Genomic DNA, 14,462 nt, shown 5'->3' with positions numbered 1-14,462 from the left:
GTTGTATACCTTTAAACGTAGACACGCCCCACAGAGTCTTCTATTGTCCAGTAAGAAATAGAGGCTCGACCGCTCACCCCCAATGAGCGCAGAGAGAGGCGAGTCCACTACTTCCGGGTTGGATGGAATCAGGTGAGATGATGGGACTCTTGTATGGGGGAATCAATTAATGGGGAGCAGAGGGAGGGGGCGGAGCCGGGAGATCTACACTGTCAGCCCCGGGGAGAGCAAGGAGTGTGCATGGATCGGGAACCTGGGGGAGGGGGGAGGCTGTGCATCAATGGAGAGCGGGGTGATCACGATCTCTCTGCCTGTGCTGTATATACACAACACAGGCAGAGAGAGCGTGTCATTCATTATATACAGCGCAGAAAAAGAGAGAGCCTGGTATGTATCATAGACATAGAGTGATTCTGTCATTATATACAGCACAGGGAGAGAGGGATCATGCCATTATTTATATAGATCTATATATAGATATAGATATAGATCTATCTATATCTATATATATATATATATATATATCTCAAGGAAGGGATCCTGGTGTATGCAGGAGATGGAGATCCTTTCATTATATACAGCACAGGGAGGGAGGGATCCTGTCATTATATATACAGCATAGGGAAATGATCCTGTTATGTACCATGGAGGGATTGTGTCAATGTATACAGAACAGGGAGGGGGGATCCTGTCATTATATACAGGATGCTTATCATCTATATGAAGAAATGTGTGTGTGTGTGTATGTATGTGTGTACACACACACACACACACACACACACACACACACACACACACACACACACGCACAGAATGTCTCTGCTGTTTTTCAGAGATGTCTTCAGATCTGGAGGAAGAATTAAACGCTCTGTTAAGCGGGGGAGCTGCCCCACTACCTGACCAATATGATATGATGTCGGAGAGTCCTCGGCCCCTTAAATTGAGACACAATGTCTGCTACATTGTGGTGGGTGTATTACTAAATGAGCAGGTGAGTTACTTTGTGGTTTCTGTAACATTTGTCAGAAAGTACTGTGTATTTTTAACAAGTGACATAATTGTGTTTTTTTTTTTTTTTTTTTTTATATCATTTGTTGCTGATCTCCCTTGGCTCCTTTGCAGCCATTTCTTGTCTATGTGCGCTCCAGCAACGGTTGGGTCATGCCCATGCAATGTGTGATGTGACAGGGTGACAATGCAGGATACAGAGACAGGGTTTGAACTAGAAATGCCTAATCCAGGATCAATAGATTTTTCTTTTAGTGAAAGCTGCAGATTTAAAATACTGAAAATGTTTGTTGAAGTTACTGTAACATGTTAAAGCCGCACTGTCAACGTAAAAGACCATCACTCACCCCTTTGGTGGCCCCTGCCTGCTATCTCCTTCCCATTCCAGCCTATGTCAGCCTCTTCGGCATTTCATACTTTCAAGGGTTCCTCCATGTTAAAAAAAGGTTGAGACAGGTTGGAGGGTGAAGCAGACATCTGACCCTCCTGGAAGTGACAAATGCTAAAGAGATTTGCAGAGGCTGCAGCACTGGAACAGACGGAAGTTGGGGGACGCGGTCATTACAGGGTGAGTATATTGCGAGGTTCAGATCTTTGCGTGTCGGGAATACACACAATATGACATGCAGGGAAACGCACTGCCAATTAGCAGAGAATCGGCATCTCTAATAATTGTTAATGGTACCCCTACGCATCTACATATGAACTCCTTTTCGTGCACACCCAGGGCCGCCATCAGGGGGGTACAGCCGTTACAACTGTAAGGGCCCGAGGGGCACACCCGGACCAGAAGATGGCAGGACTGGTGAAGGGGATCCATGCTGTGCAGTATAGAAACAATCTCACAGTTTCTGCAGTTCTTGTGTCATTGATTTTAGACATCAAGCTCTGTACTGCCACCTCTGGCTACTATGTGCATGTGCACCCCTCGTGTGACAGTGATCTGCCTGTACTATGCTTCTTAGCAACATGTCAGCTTTGTAAAAACGAGCTGGGACCAGGTAGGAAGCTACAAGTAGGGGCTGTGAAGGAAAAGGAGGGGGGCTGCTTGTGTGTGTACACATTTGTGTATGTGGGGATGCCATTTATATATATATGTGTGTGTGTGTGTGGGGGGGGGGGGGGGCTGAAATATATACAGGTGTGTGTGTGTGGGGGGCTGATGTATATACAGGTGTGCGGGGGGGGGAGAGCGCTAAAATATATACAGGTGTGTGTGTGGGGGGGGGCGCTGACATATATACAGGTGTGTGTGTGTGTGTGTGTGTGTGTGTGTGTCTGACATATATACAGGATTGAGGGGGGGCTGAGTGCATACAGGTGAGGTGGCCGGTGTGCACATTCGGTAGGGTGGCCCATAGGCAAGCCCTGGGGAATGTTGGTGGTCAGGCTCGGGGGGGGGGCAGGTCTAAAGCTGTGTAAGGTGCCCAAAAATTTCTGATGGCTGCCCTATGCACACCAATCGTTTTTGGTGCAGCATGTTTTTAGGGAAGAGTCAAGGACTTCTGTTCAACGTTTTCTGTGTGTAGGGCACACCTTTTAAAATGCCCGTGGTCAGTCGCACCTGTAGGTGTAATCCAAACCTAAGGCTAAGTTTACAGCTGATTAGCCTTTGAAAAGCAATTCGTGGTGGATTGGAGGGGATCCTAAATGCATGTTACTTTTTTTTTTTTGCGAATGACAGTTTACCACGGGAATAATGCGTCGTGACCCTGAGCCAAGGTATTTGGCTCACAGTTGCAGTGCGGCTCCACTGATTTGAATAGGGGAGTTTGACAAGTGGTACTGCCTGTCAACTTGACGTACCACGTTAAGTTTGTTTTGAAGCATCACAGGCACGGCATGTGAACAACTGCCCCTATGCCGTATTGTAGGCTTCAAGTGGGCGCTAAAACTGCAGCTCAACCGCCTGTTTTTACTGCCCATGCGAAGAGGCTCTTCTCTTGAAGGGACTGGAATTTAGGACTATTTATTACCTTTATAGACTTTAGTTTGTGCAAGAACAGTGCACAGCAAGCATTTACAACATATTTGTAAAGATTTTAGCAAGCTTTGAGCAGATTTGTTAAAGCATTTCATGAGAAAACTTTATTTCTAATATGGTGATGGATAACCTAGCTCTTAATGGGAGTGCTGACTGTCACTTTAACCAAGCTGCTGATAGGTAACAGTCACACTCCCATTGAGTTAAATCCCATACAGGAGTTACATTTGTGCTTTAAAGACTTCAGCAAAGCTGCTCAAAAGCTTTGTAAGGCCTGTTTCACACGGGCTTCAGCTTGTATAAGTGCAGTGTGAACAGCAAGCTTTGATGAAGCATGTGCAGAGATTTCAGAAAGCTTTGTTCAAGCTTTCAGGCCGGGTTCACACCATCGCCGCATGCGGCTCCCAGCAAGGGTCACTTTAAGCAAGCTTCATGAAGTGCTGAAGCCTACAGCAACTTGTTCAAAGTGGCCATCAGCAATCCCATTGGGATCTGTGTTCAGCATTTACAAACTGGAGCTGAACGGTACTTTTAATTCTTCAATAAAGCTTGCTGAAAGCTCCGCAAATGTTTTATCAAAGCTTGCTGTTCCCACTGCTCTTATATAAGCTGACGCCAATGTGAAGCTTGATGCACACACCTCTCTTCTATAGGCTGACACCTGTGTAAGCCAGGCCTTAGGAGAACATAGATGGGACTTTATGAATTCTGGTCAAAGCTGGGTCCCTTCATGCTCCTGGGGCAAAGGGCCTAGTAGCGATATTTGGGATGGTACTCATTTAAGAAGTTGCAATGCAAGTTCTTACAAGAAGTTGCAAAATTTTGTATATATATTATAATTTGTGTTCTGCTCTGCAGGATGAGGTGCTGATGATGCAGGAGGCCAAAGCTGAGTGCCTAGGTACCTGGTATCTCCCCGCTGGACGTCTGGAGAGAGGTGAGACCCTGGTGGATGGCCTGTGCCGGGAGGTCAAAGAGGAGACTGGATTAACCTGTGAGCCCATCACTCTGCTGGCTGTAGAGGAGAGAGGAGCCGCCTGGGTGCGATTTGTATTCCTCGCCCAACATACAGGTACGCAGAGATGTATTTAAAGTATATGTTCATCAAAAACCTCCAGATGTTTTAAAAGTTCTGCATGGGTGTGAGTATCTTCTTTCCTTCTTATGAAGGATTCTCCATTCAGAACTAAGTTTTTCAGTCCTGAATGGTGTCCCCTTTTTAACATATGGTACCTGCAGGCTTGTGCAAAAAAAAATGGGCTATTATGTGTATGTGGTAATAATACCTTGAGTAGTATTTGTTTCTATATTCCTTCAAATGTATATTTGCCTTCACATAACTCTTGGTTTCACATGCAATTACATGCATACAATTTGCACACGTATGCAACTGATATCTTATGCTTATACAGGTAACATTTGTTAGGTAGCACAGCTGAGTGCTGAGAATTAGTGCTCTGCATTTTAATCGAACTGCCCACACTGTGTAAATTTTTGTTTATTGAAAATCCTACAAATATACAACATAATAAAAACATATTTACATATATACAGAATAAATAAAAATATATATAAATAAACAAAAAATAGCTTACTTCAGCATAGAAAAACAGAAAATGGCTTTTTTGACAGAAAAAAAAACATTAAAACAACTAAATATACAAACCAAGACACATGTTGTCAGCGTCGAACCTAACCTCCACCTAAACACTCCCTCAGGCTAAGAAACGATCACACATTTATCCCATGCATGCAGCCTTTTTTTAAAAATCTGATTGTAACAAAATCTAGGTGATGTGAAAGGACAGAAAGAAAAGCCGCACACCCAGAGATTGAGAGAATGCAGCTACGGCCACCCAACATTACTCCACGCCCTTGTCCAGGCTCTTGTCCAGGCCCTTGACCGCCACCTGTCCTTCTCAAGGCCCCAAATCTTCCCAACCTCACCCAGAATGTTGTGTACCACCACCTCAACAGGAAGGACTTTTTTGTGAGTGGAAACCTGACACTGTGCATTCCACGGGAAGTAACGGACTACTAAGCTAACTAAAAAGAAGTGTCTCAAAATCCAAATCCCAAAGGGTCTCAAAAGACCCGTACAATCACTCTGCATAACTCAAGCACGAAAGGAAAGGGATACCCAGACCCCCACCCATCCGCTTATAGACTTCTACATTGAAGGGGCACTGAGGCAAGAAATGGTCCATGGTCTCCACCACACCGCCATACTCCACTTTTGGTCACAGTTCTCCACTGAGCGATGCTTAAGGTTGCCCATCACATGGGCAACCTTAAGCATCGTCTGGCCAAATCCCAAAACTTTAAAGGGATTCTCTCCAGATTAATCAAATGCAGACCCTCCCTCATAACAGGGCCTGGCCAATCCCTCAAGGCCAGTGGCTCGCTAAAGGCAGATTCAACAACCCTCCTTGCCAGGGACTTCCTAGCAAGAGACTTCATTTCCTCTGCCATCACTTGCCACTGCTGAAGCATTTTCAGGCAACAAGCAACCCACACTGTGCCCACACTGTACCTTCCTAGCAGGCTATAAATTAAGGTGTTTGCTCTTTTCTCTTTTAGTAATGCTTGCCTCATCATTTTTCATGACCCCAGAAAGAAGTAACTTTTTCTTTACCTTTTTTTAAGACTACAAGAGTTGCATAGATGGAATATCATTTAAAGCAGATGTGTCAAAGCCACAGTGCCAATAGGACATAGGTGCAAGGGGTAAGGGTGCAGAGCTCCCTCTACTGGTTGTCATGATAAAACTTACAGTATGTGGCTCAGTAGTTGTAGTTCCTAACTGTAGTTCCATCTAGGTTGAGGTGTAGCTCTTGCCTATGTGAATGTACTTGCTTGTTTTGTATTATGACATGCTCTCACTATGATCCTTGTTTTACTTCTAGGGGGCTCTTTAAAGTCTCCGGCCTCAGCAGACAAGGAATCTATCCAGGCCTCCTGGTGGGACAGGGTTTCCCCTCTGCCGCTGCGCTGCAGAGATATCCTTCCTCTCATAAAGCTGGCACTGGAGTACAGGAACCAACCTTCGCACCCCTATATGCTACCTCTGCTGTACCCTTCCCCATTCCTCATCCTGCGGATGCTCCTAGTTTGCTTAACTACCCCAGGAGAATTGTGGGTCCTGCAGAGTGCCAGTTCCCCTGCCCGCCTACCCACTGCTGTCTGTGCCACCCATGGGGGAAGCCTTCTCAACCCCTTGCGCAGCCTGCTGCAAGATCCCCCCAAATCCTACGGCATTTTAGGGGTACAGCATCAAGGCGGGGATGGCGCAGATGGAGTTTGTTTAACCGTCATGGGGGTCTTCAATGGCCTTAAACCACCTCGGGTCAGAGTGCACAGTCTCAGCTGGGTACTGATGGAGAATGAAGAGCTAAAGAATAGCATAGAGAAGGCAACACTCCTGCCATTATACAGCTGAGTCTCAGATGTGTAGGTGTGTAAAGAGCTTTGCATGTATACACCGTTGTGCTGTGAACAAACATTATCATACTTGTATAATAAGGCGAAGTAGATTGCCAGAATAATGTAAAAACGAATCCGATTTTACTGGAGCTAGGCCAAAGGAAGGTGAATTTCAAATAGTCGGGCCAAGCCATTTTGCCTTATTGCATAAGCCTGATTATGTGTATGCTTTGCCTTATGACTAGCTAAGCAAGGCCTGTGGGGGCCATCGCGTAATAAAGCCATTATTGTTTTACCTTAAATAAGGGCTTGAGCAAGGAAATAAGTCAGGATAGAGATATTGCTCAAGAGAAGTTTAGAGGTCATGAGAAGCTTGAATGATATATTATTTACAATTCAGGGATACAGAATTTAAGCACAGTTGTAATGCATCGGTTGCAGCCTTTTTGTGGCATGCATCCCTTTACTGCCCATTCAAAACTGCTATGGTATGGGGCAGAAAATGGCAGACATACTGTGATTGCAGCGTGTGGGGCCATACAAGAGACTGCTCAGGCATGGGGATATTTAAGGAGGTTGTAAAGTCTAAAGATTTTTTACCTTCATGCGACCTACGCATGAAGGTAAAAAATTTAGTATGCAGCTTCCCCCCAACACTAGCCTGAGCGCGTGATGTGCACGAGAGCAGTTGCTGTCCTGGCTGTCTGCCTCCTTATTGGTTCAGACACAGCAGCCAGAGCCATTGGCTTCTCTTATGGACACAGAGTGGGGCTCGGGAGCGAGCTAGCACAAATGCCCCCATAGCAAGCCGCTTGCTATGGGGGAACTCAGCAGGGGCAAGGAGCCCAGGGGTCCGAGGATTGGGGCTGCTCTGCACTTAAGGCTTCCACATAAACAAGTGGCGTGCAGAAGCTTGCAGTGATGCCATTCTTATATAACAGTCAGGATGACATCATCACACACTGATTCTACAGTTATTTAAGGCCTGATTGAACCCTCTTAATGTATTACTGTAAAGTAGTCAGGCAGCATATACAGTGTTATTATACAGGATTTATATAGCGCCAACAGTTTACGCAGCGCTTTTCAATTTAAAAGGGAAGACAGTACAGTTATGCCCTGTACACACGGTCGAACATTCCGGTACAGTTACAATTCAATACAGGAGGAATCAAAGGGCCCTGGTCATTAGAGCTTACAATCTGAAAGGATATAAATATATTTATGTATATGTACATTTCTTTTTTTTCTATCAGCTAAGTGCTACATCAAGTGTTAAAAAAACCACTTGTGCTGCAGCACATAGGAAAGTTGGACCACACTCTTAAAGACACCACTCTCTAGCTGTCCGACACATCCCACTGAACACTTACAGTGCATCCAGAAGGTAATCACAGAGCTTCACTTTTTCCACATTTTATGTTACCGCCTTATTCAAAAATGGAATCAATTCAATATTTTCCTCAAAATCCTACAAACAATGACAATGTGAAAGAAGTTTGTCTGAAATCTGCAAATGTATTAAAAATAAATATCGCACCGCCCCCTTGGGGACAGCTTGGATTTACCTGCTCCTCTGCATCGCCGTGACCCTGTAAACGTTCCAACCAACCTGACACTCTGGGTTCAGACATTATTGCAGCACCTTTCAGTAATAAGACAACACTCAATGAGTTTATACTCTATTAAATTTTACTGGAATACTTCAGATAAGATATTGTTGTACAGGCATACCCTACTTTTAAGTACACTATGGGGCTTATTTACTAAAGCTGAAAAGTGCAAAATCAGGCTCCCTTCTGCATAGAAACCAATGAGCTTCTAACCCCAGCTTGTTCAATTAAGCTTTGGTAATAAAACCTGGTAGCTCATTGGTTTCTATGCAGAAAGGAGCCTGATTTTGCACTTTCCAGCTTTAATAAATAAACGCCATTGTGTACTTAAAAGTGGGGTATGCCTGTACAAAGGAGGTAATGATTCAACTGAGCTTTAAAAAACAGCACAAACTCAGCAGAATGATTCCTCCGGTATGCCAGTTAGGACCGTTGACAAACAACAGGATAATGTATACACATATCTACAATGGTCTGATGAAACAATGATTGAATTCTTTGGCCTGAATGGCAAGCATCATGTCTGGAGGAAACCAGGCACCGCTCATCCCCTGGCCAATACCATCCCTACAGTGAAGCATGGTGGTGGCAGCATCATGCTGTGGGGATGTTTTTCAGTGGCAGGAACTGGGAGACTAGTCAGAATCGAGAGAAAGATGAATGCAGCAATGTAAAGAGACATCCTTGATGAAAACCTGCTTTAGAGCGCTGTGGACTGCAGACTGGGGCAAAGGTTCATCTTCCAACAGCACAACAACCCTAAGCACAGAGCCAATATAACAAAGGAATGGCTACAGAACAACTCTGTGAATGTCCTTGAGTGGCCCAGCCAGAGCCCAGGCTTGAACCCGATTGAACATCTCTGGAGAGATCTGAAAATTGGCTGTGCACCGACGCTCCCCATCCAATCTGATGGAGCTTGAGAGGTCCTGCAAAGAAGAATGGGAGAAACTGCGCGAAAATAGGAATGCCAAGCTTGTAGCATCATACTCAAAAAAAAACTTGAGGCTGTAATTGGTGCCAAAGGTGCTTCAACAAAGTATTGAGCAAAGGCTGTGAATACTTATGTACATGGGATTTTTTTTTTAACATTTTTTATTTTTACTAAATTTGCAAAGATTTCAAACAAACTTCTTTCACGTTGTCATTATGGGGTATTGTTTGTAGAATTTTAAGGAAAATAATTAATTTAATCCATTTTGGAATAAGGATGTAACATAACAAAATGTGGAAAAAGTGAAGCGCTGTTATATGGAAGAGCAGCAGTCGGACTCTCCTAGAGCTGTTAGTACAGGATTTTATTTTTTATTCGTTTTGCAAAGAAAATACAAATCAGTGCCTCTGGGCATACGCAGCTCAAAACAACAATAAGAAAAGAAAACATAAGATTACATAACATAATCTAACAAAACAGATGCTAAATACAAGATTGTTGCTGAGAATAATCTATAGTATCGGTCGTCTTTGATGTTCAATCGGTTAGGATTATATGCACCTTTGAAGCTACTGGGTACACAGTTAAGTCATAATGTCACTATAGAGCATAAGTCCACAAACACTGGATGTATCCAAAAGAGCTTAATATCTCCGGCAGAAAGCCTCCTAATTTGTTTTTTTATGATGGAATATTTGAAGGGTAGTAGGATAAGTTGGGTTTTTGGTGGAAGGGGGGTGTAAAGCACAATGAACAAATTTCATTTGGAGGAAGAGGAGAGACGAGAGGGTATAATTAGAAATAAAAATTTTTTTTTTTGGTTATCATTTTGTTTTTTGTTTTTTTAAGAGGGGGAGATAGTGGTTATGGATAAGGATGTATCTATTTTGATAAATACCGTATATGAATATTTGTGATATGAATTCTGTTTTAGTGGATATGTTGAAAATTAATAAAATTTAATAATACAAAAAAAAATATCTCAGGCAGAAGCTGTCAAGGGAGATTCAAGCCAGATATCCCATGCTTTAGAGAATATATTAGGACATCCATGGGAGAGGTATGTTGCTTTATATAACGGCAATACAGCATTCACTAAGGACTGCCAGAAAATTATTGGTACAGGATTTTTAACACTTGCTTCAGCACTTAGCAGGTAAATAAAAGGAAAAGATAGATACATTCTCTACTGTAGCTGCAGCCTGACTGCATTACAGTATTACAAGGATTCAATTGGGCTTTAAAGGCATAGTTCACCTTTACCTAAAACTGCCTATTCAGATAAGGGACATCAAAAGATAAAAACAAACTGCAGCTTTGATCAAAGTTTAATAAAGCCCTTGCTATAGGTGTAGGCCATTTACCTACTTCATGAAGCCTGACTAGAAAACATCTAGGATGTTGCTAAGGGAAGCCTAATGTTACTGTTCACCTTCATCATCAAAGGAGTAACATTAGGCTTCTCTTAGCAACGTCCAAGTATTCCAGCCAGGCTTCATGAGGTATGTAAATGGCCTGCACCCTGTAGTGTATTTAGGTTTTGTGCTGCCCTAGGCCTGACTAAACTTGTGCACCCCCTAATTTAAATATGACCCACCCCTTCCTGTCAAGGCCACACCCCTTGCTGTTTAAGACCCGCCCTGAAATTTTCAGGTGGGGGCACTAGTTCTGAGGGCCTTGGGGGGGGGCAGGCAATGGATTCCCTTAATTTGCATAGATTTCCTCTCACTTCCTATGGGGCAGGAAGTGAAGAGAAATCTCTGCAACGGGACAGGGATGGTAAAAAAAAAAAAACTGACAGGGGCTATAACCCTATCCAAAACGGGAAAAAAAAGTGTTGCCTATAGTTCTACTTTAAGCACAAATTTCCGATAATTTTATGGAGAGGAGTAAGAACATATAACCATGTCAATAGTGCAGCAGAAAACATAGCACAGTGAGGAAGGTTTGTGGTCCAGGAGGATAGGACAGTCAAAATTAGACGCCCCTCACCACAGTTGCGGAATGCCGGCCTCCCACATACCGTAAGCAGTGCGGCCGCTAGACTAATTTCCCTCTCAGCCCACTCCGCCCCATAAGACTGGCGCTACACTAACAGTGTAGCACAAGCCGGCGGGGACTCTTTCCATGCTGCCCCCCCCCTACAAAGTGCTGCCCTAAGCCTGGGCCTTGTTGGCCTAGGGCAGGATACAGTGTTGCCTACACCTATAGCAAGGGCATTATTTAACTTTGGTCAAAGCTGCACAGCTTGTTTTTATCTACAGACTACTTATCTGCATAAGCAGCTATTTGATGAAGGTGAACTAACCCTTTAACTTCTGTTATGGCAAGTAAAGGTATGCCCTGCAATTCACCGGTATGTGGAATCAAGTCATACAGCACTTATTTCATGCCTGAGCCCTGCAATATGTGAATCCATCATTTGCCTTTCTGGTGGCTTGTGCTACTATGTGTTCACTGATTTCTATAGAGCTGAAATGTTGAAGTTTAGCAAAAAACAAAAATTCCCTATATCTTTAGCGAGCTAACTTACCTGTAATGAAGTATGTCCCATGTTGTGCAGACATCTGGATCCTGGAGAAATCTTCTTTGCAGGGATGCCTTGTGTTCTTCTTGTCTCTCTTGGTTATTAGGCATTCTTTGAAATAGTCATGGACGAAGACCTACCTTCTCCACTTTTTCATGTAACATGATCTGTGAATGGGGGAGAGAATCCTGGGACTCATCAGACTCCCCCCCCCCCCCCATTCACAGATAGTGTTACAGAAGTGAAAGATCATTTATCAATGATGTTTATCGGGAGGTAGGTTCTCCTTGGAGACATTTTTACAGAAGACCTCAAACTAACTTCTGCATCACCAAAAGGTCTGAGACCGGAAGAGGACGGGGCATCCCTGCAGTGAAGATTTTTATTAATCCCTGCAGGATATTATTATTATACAGGATTTATATAGCGCCAACAGTTTGTGCAGCACTTTACAACAGTAGAGCAGACAGTACAATTACAATACAATTCAATACAGAAGGAATCAGAGGGCCCTGTTCATTAGACATCCTTCATTACAAGTTAGCTCACTAAAACGATTTTGTTTATGGTTGAATTTCAGATTTAATTTTATGTGCCAAATGGGTCCTCCTGCTGCTTCTTTGCAGCCTGGTCCAGCCAAAGAATTTAAACTGAATGTGATACTTTATGATTTACGGCAGGGATCTACAATTAGCAGACCTCCAGCTGTTGCAGAACTACAAGTCCCATGAGGCATAGCAAGACTCTGACAGCCACAAGCATGAGGAGGCAGATGCATGATGGGACTTGTAGTTTTGCAACAGCTGGAGGCCTGCTAATTGCATATCCCTGATCTATGGCTTTAGCCCTAGTTCACACCTATGCAGGTTGCAGTTTGCATATCCCAGGTGCATTTTGTGTTTTTCAATACACGTTTTTGATCCATTGAAGTCTATGGAACCAAAAACCAGAAAAAAGCCCCTGGCCCTTTCCATAAAATGCACAGATGTGAACTACATCCATAGGAAACCAAGTTAAATGGACTGTAGTGTGTTTCTGCAAAACTGAAAACGCACTAAAAAATGCAAAAGTGTGGACCAGGTCTAACTTCTTGACATGATTCTACTGTTGACAATTTTGGAAACACCTTTTTATGGCAAAGCTGAACTGTAGCCATTTAAAAAAAAATGTAATGGATTGCAGCTGGCCTGTTTTTTAATAGAAAAATGTCATCCCTATGTTAAGTACTTATTGGCTTCAGTATCACTTGATCAAGAATCAGCTCCTGTCCAGCAATCTGGCTGCACAGTGGCAATACAGGTGCTGATCTATGGGGGAGATTCAGGAAAACATGCTCTGCCTACTCAGAAATGCCCATTGCATTGTCTGCTATGGATGATAGGTGGGGACTGTGATTCACAGGAGATCAGACATTCCCCATGCTACCCTGCGAGGGCTGTCAACAAGGGAAAGTGCAAGTGATTCCATATAGAAAGCCTTCGCGTTAATGGTTAATAAATAAATTTCATACCATACCTCGGCAATAGAATTATAATTGTACTGGGGTGGCTACAAATCAGCATTAAAATGTGAAAGTTGTGAGACAATCATTACATATTTAAAATATTTTTTAGAAATATATTTTATAAATGCTAATCCAAAAAAGTGCTGTAGTAATTTTGGAATTAGGCAGATCTCAGAACATCTAATGCGGCTCCTTAAAGCTATTTTTTGCAGTTTGTCGCTTGCTTTCAGTTCCTACCAGCTAGACGGAGCGCACCGGTAGTACCGTCAGGCTTTAGCACTACACACAAGTCAGAAGACCACGTCCTGCTAGCTTGAGTTCAGCACTGAGAGCTTTCTGTCTACATTAGAGGAACACTCCCCACAGGATTGAGCGACATGGTACACTGGGGAACCCCCTGCGTATGCTTATCTATAGCCTGCTTGAGCTGCTTAGTTTAATTATTATGAGCTGTGCAATATAACTTTACACATATAAAGAATGATGTAAACCTTAAAGTGGAACTAAACTCATCTCCTCTTGCAGGCGTCTTTGCCTCATCATTTTCCAGGCTTGGGATCTTCAGCCACCTTCATCGGGGATGAGCCGAGGCGTGTTCTGACACAAGTCCGAACCAGCCCAAGCTTATCCTGCCAGGAAGCTGTCAAAGCAGGTCAATCATAGATAGTGGAGGCATGCTCTGCAGTTGTGTGTTTAAATGCCCCTTGCCTACATGCATCTGCAGGGCAGGGAATGCCTCCTATGCCTTGCTGTCTGTTGTGATCGCGTCCTGTTGGATAGCTTGGGCGGGTTTGTCCAAACATGCAGCTCAAGCTCATCTCTAATCTTGATTTGCCAGAATGGTGTAACTTCCACGCATGTGCACGGGAGTTCATGCTAGCAGGCAAGTTTGTTTTTTTGCAGAAAGGACATATGTCTCTTTTGCAATAAGGAGTGTGCCTGCTCACATTTTAATGTTATAGTTTAGTTCTGCTTTAATGTAAGAGAATATAGGATATGTTGTAAACCTTTATATTTTCATAAAGTGTTGTACAAATTTTGTTGGTGTGCTTGAATATAGTAAACTATACAACCTCCACCCATGTGTATGTCATTTTATATGTATGTAGTTGAAGAGGTAGAGTGCTTTTAATACCCATGTAGTTGGAAAGGTATGGTGGTTTTAACATGAATCTGCAGTTTTTGAACTCTCCTGCTTGGAGTAGCCAGATTTTCCCACTCATTTTTAAACCAGTACTGGAAAAATGGCAGATGAATCGCTGCTAGGGGCCATTCAGACAAAAAGTGGTACATATAACACATGATAAGCAACACCCCAGAGCAGACAAGGGAGAATGGACATATGAGGTTAATTAAAACTGGAGAGTGAACCCGTGCATGGTAGCCAATCAGTTTCTAACTTGAGCTTGTTCAATTAAGCTTTGATGATTAAAAAAAACAGGAGCTAATTGGTTTCTGCACAGCTGCAC

The 14,462-nt window shown here is 43.3% G+C and overlaps 1 protein-coding gene across 3 annotated transcripts; it reads left to right on the top strand.

The window, feature by feature from the left end:
* On the top strand, positions 1–14,071 carry NUDT18 (nudix hydrolase 18). 3 transcript variants are annotated; one of them, XR_012243012.1, is made up of 5 exons: positions 1–132; positions 834–991; positions 3,851–4,064; positions 5,899–6,993; positions 7,039–14,071. XR_012243012.1 is itself a non-coding variant. In XM_073622266.1 (4 exons), exons 1-4 carry the CDS (start codon positions 123–125, stop codon positions 6,429–6,431), a joined length of 915 nt encoding a protein of 304 aa, XP_073478367.1. In that variant the 5' UTR covers positions 1–122; the 3' UTR covers positions 6,432–14,071. The 3 variants fall into 3 exon arrangements, 2 of the variants coding, with proteins under 2 accessions (XP_073478367.1, XP_073478368.1); XM_073622266.1 differs by having other exon boundaries at positions 5,899–14,071; XM_073622267.1 differs by lacking the exon at positions 1–132 and adding an exon at positions 179–387 and having other exon boundaries at positions 5,899–14,071.
* Positions 14,072–14,462: the final 391 nt, after the last annotated feature.

Source organism: Aquarana catesbeiana, linkage group LG03 (genome assembly GCF_042186555.1).
Source record: "Aquarana catesbeiana isolate 2022-GZ linkage group LG03, ASM4218655v1, whole genome shotgun sequence".
Taxonomy (NCBI): Eukaryota; Metazoa; Chordata; class Amphibia; order Anura; family Ranidae; genus Aquarana; species Aquarana catesbeiana.
This window is presented reverse-complemented; position numbering and strand designations above follow the sequence as displayed.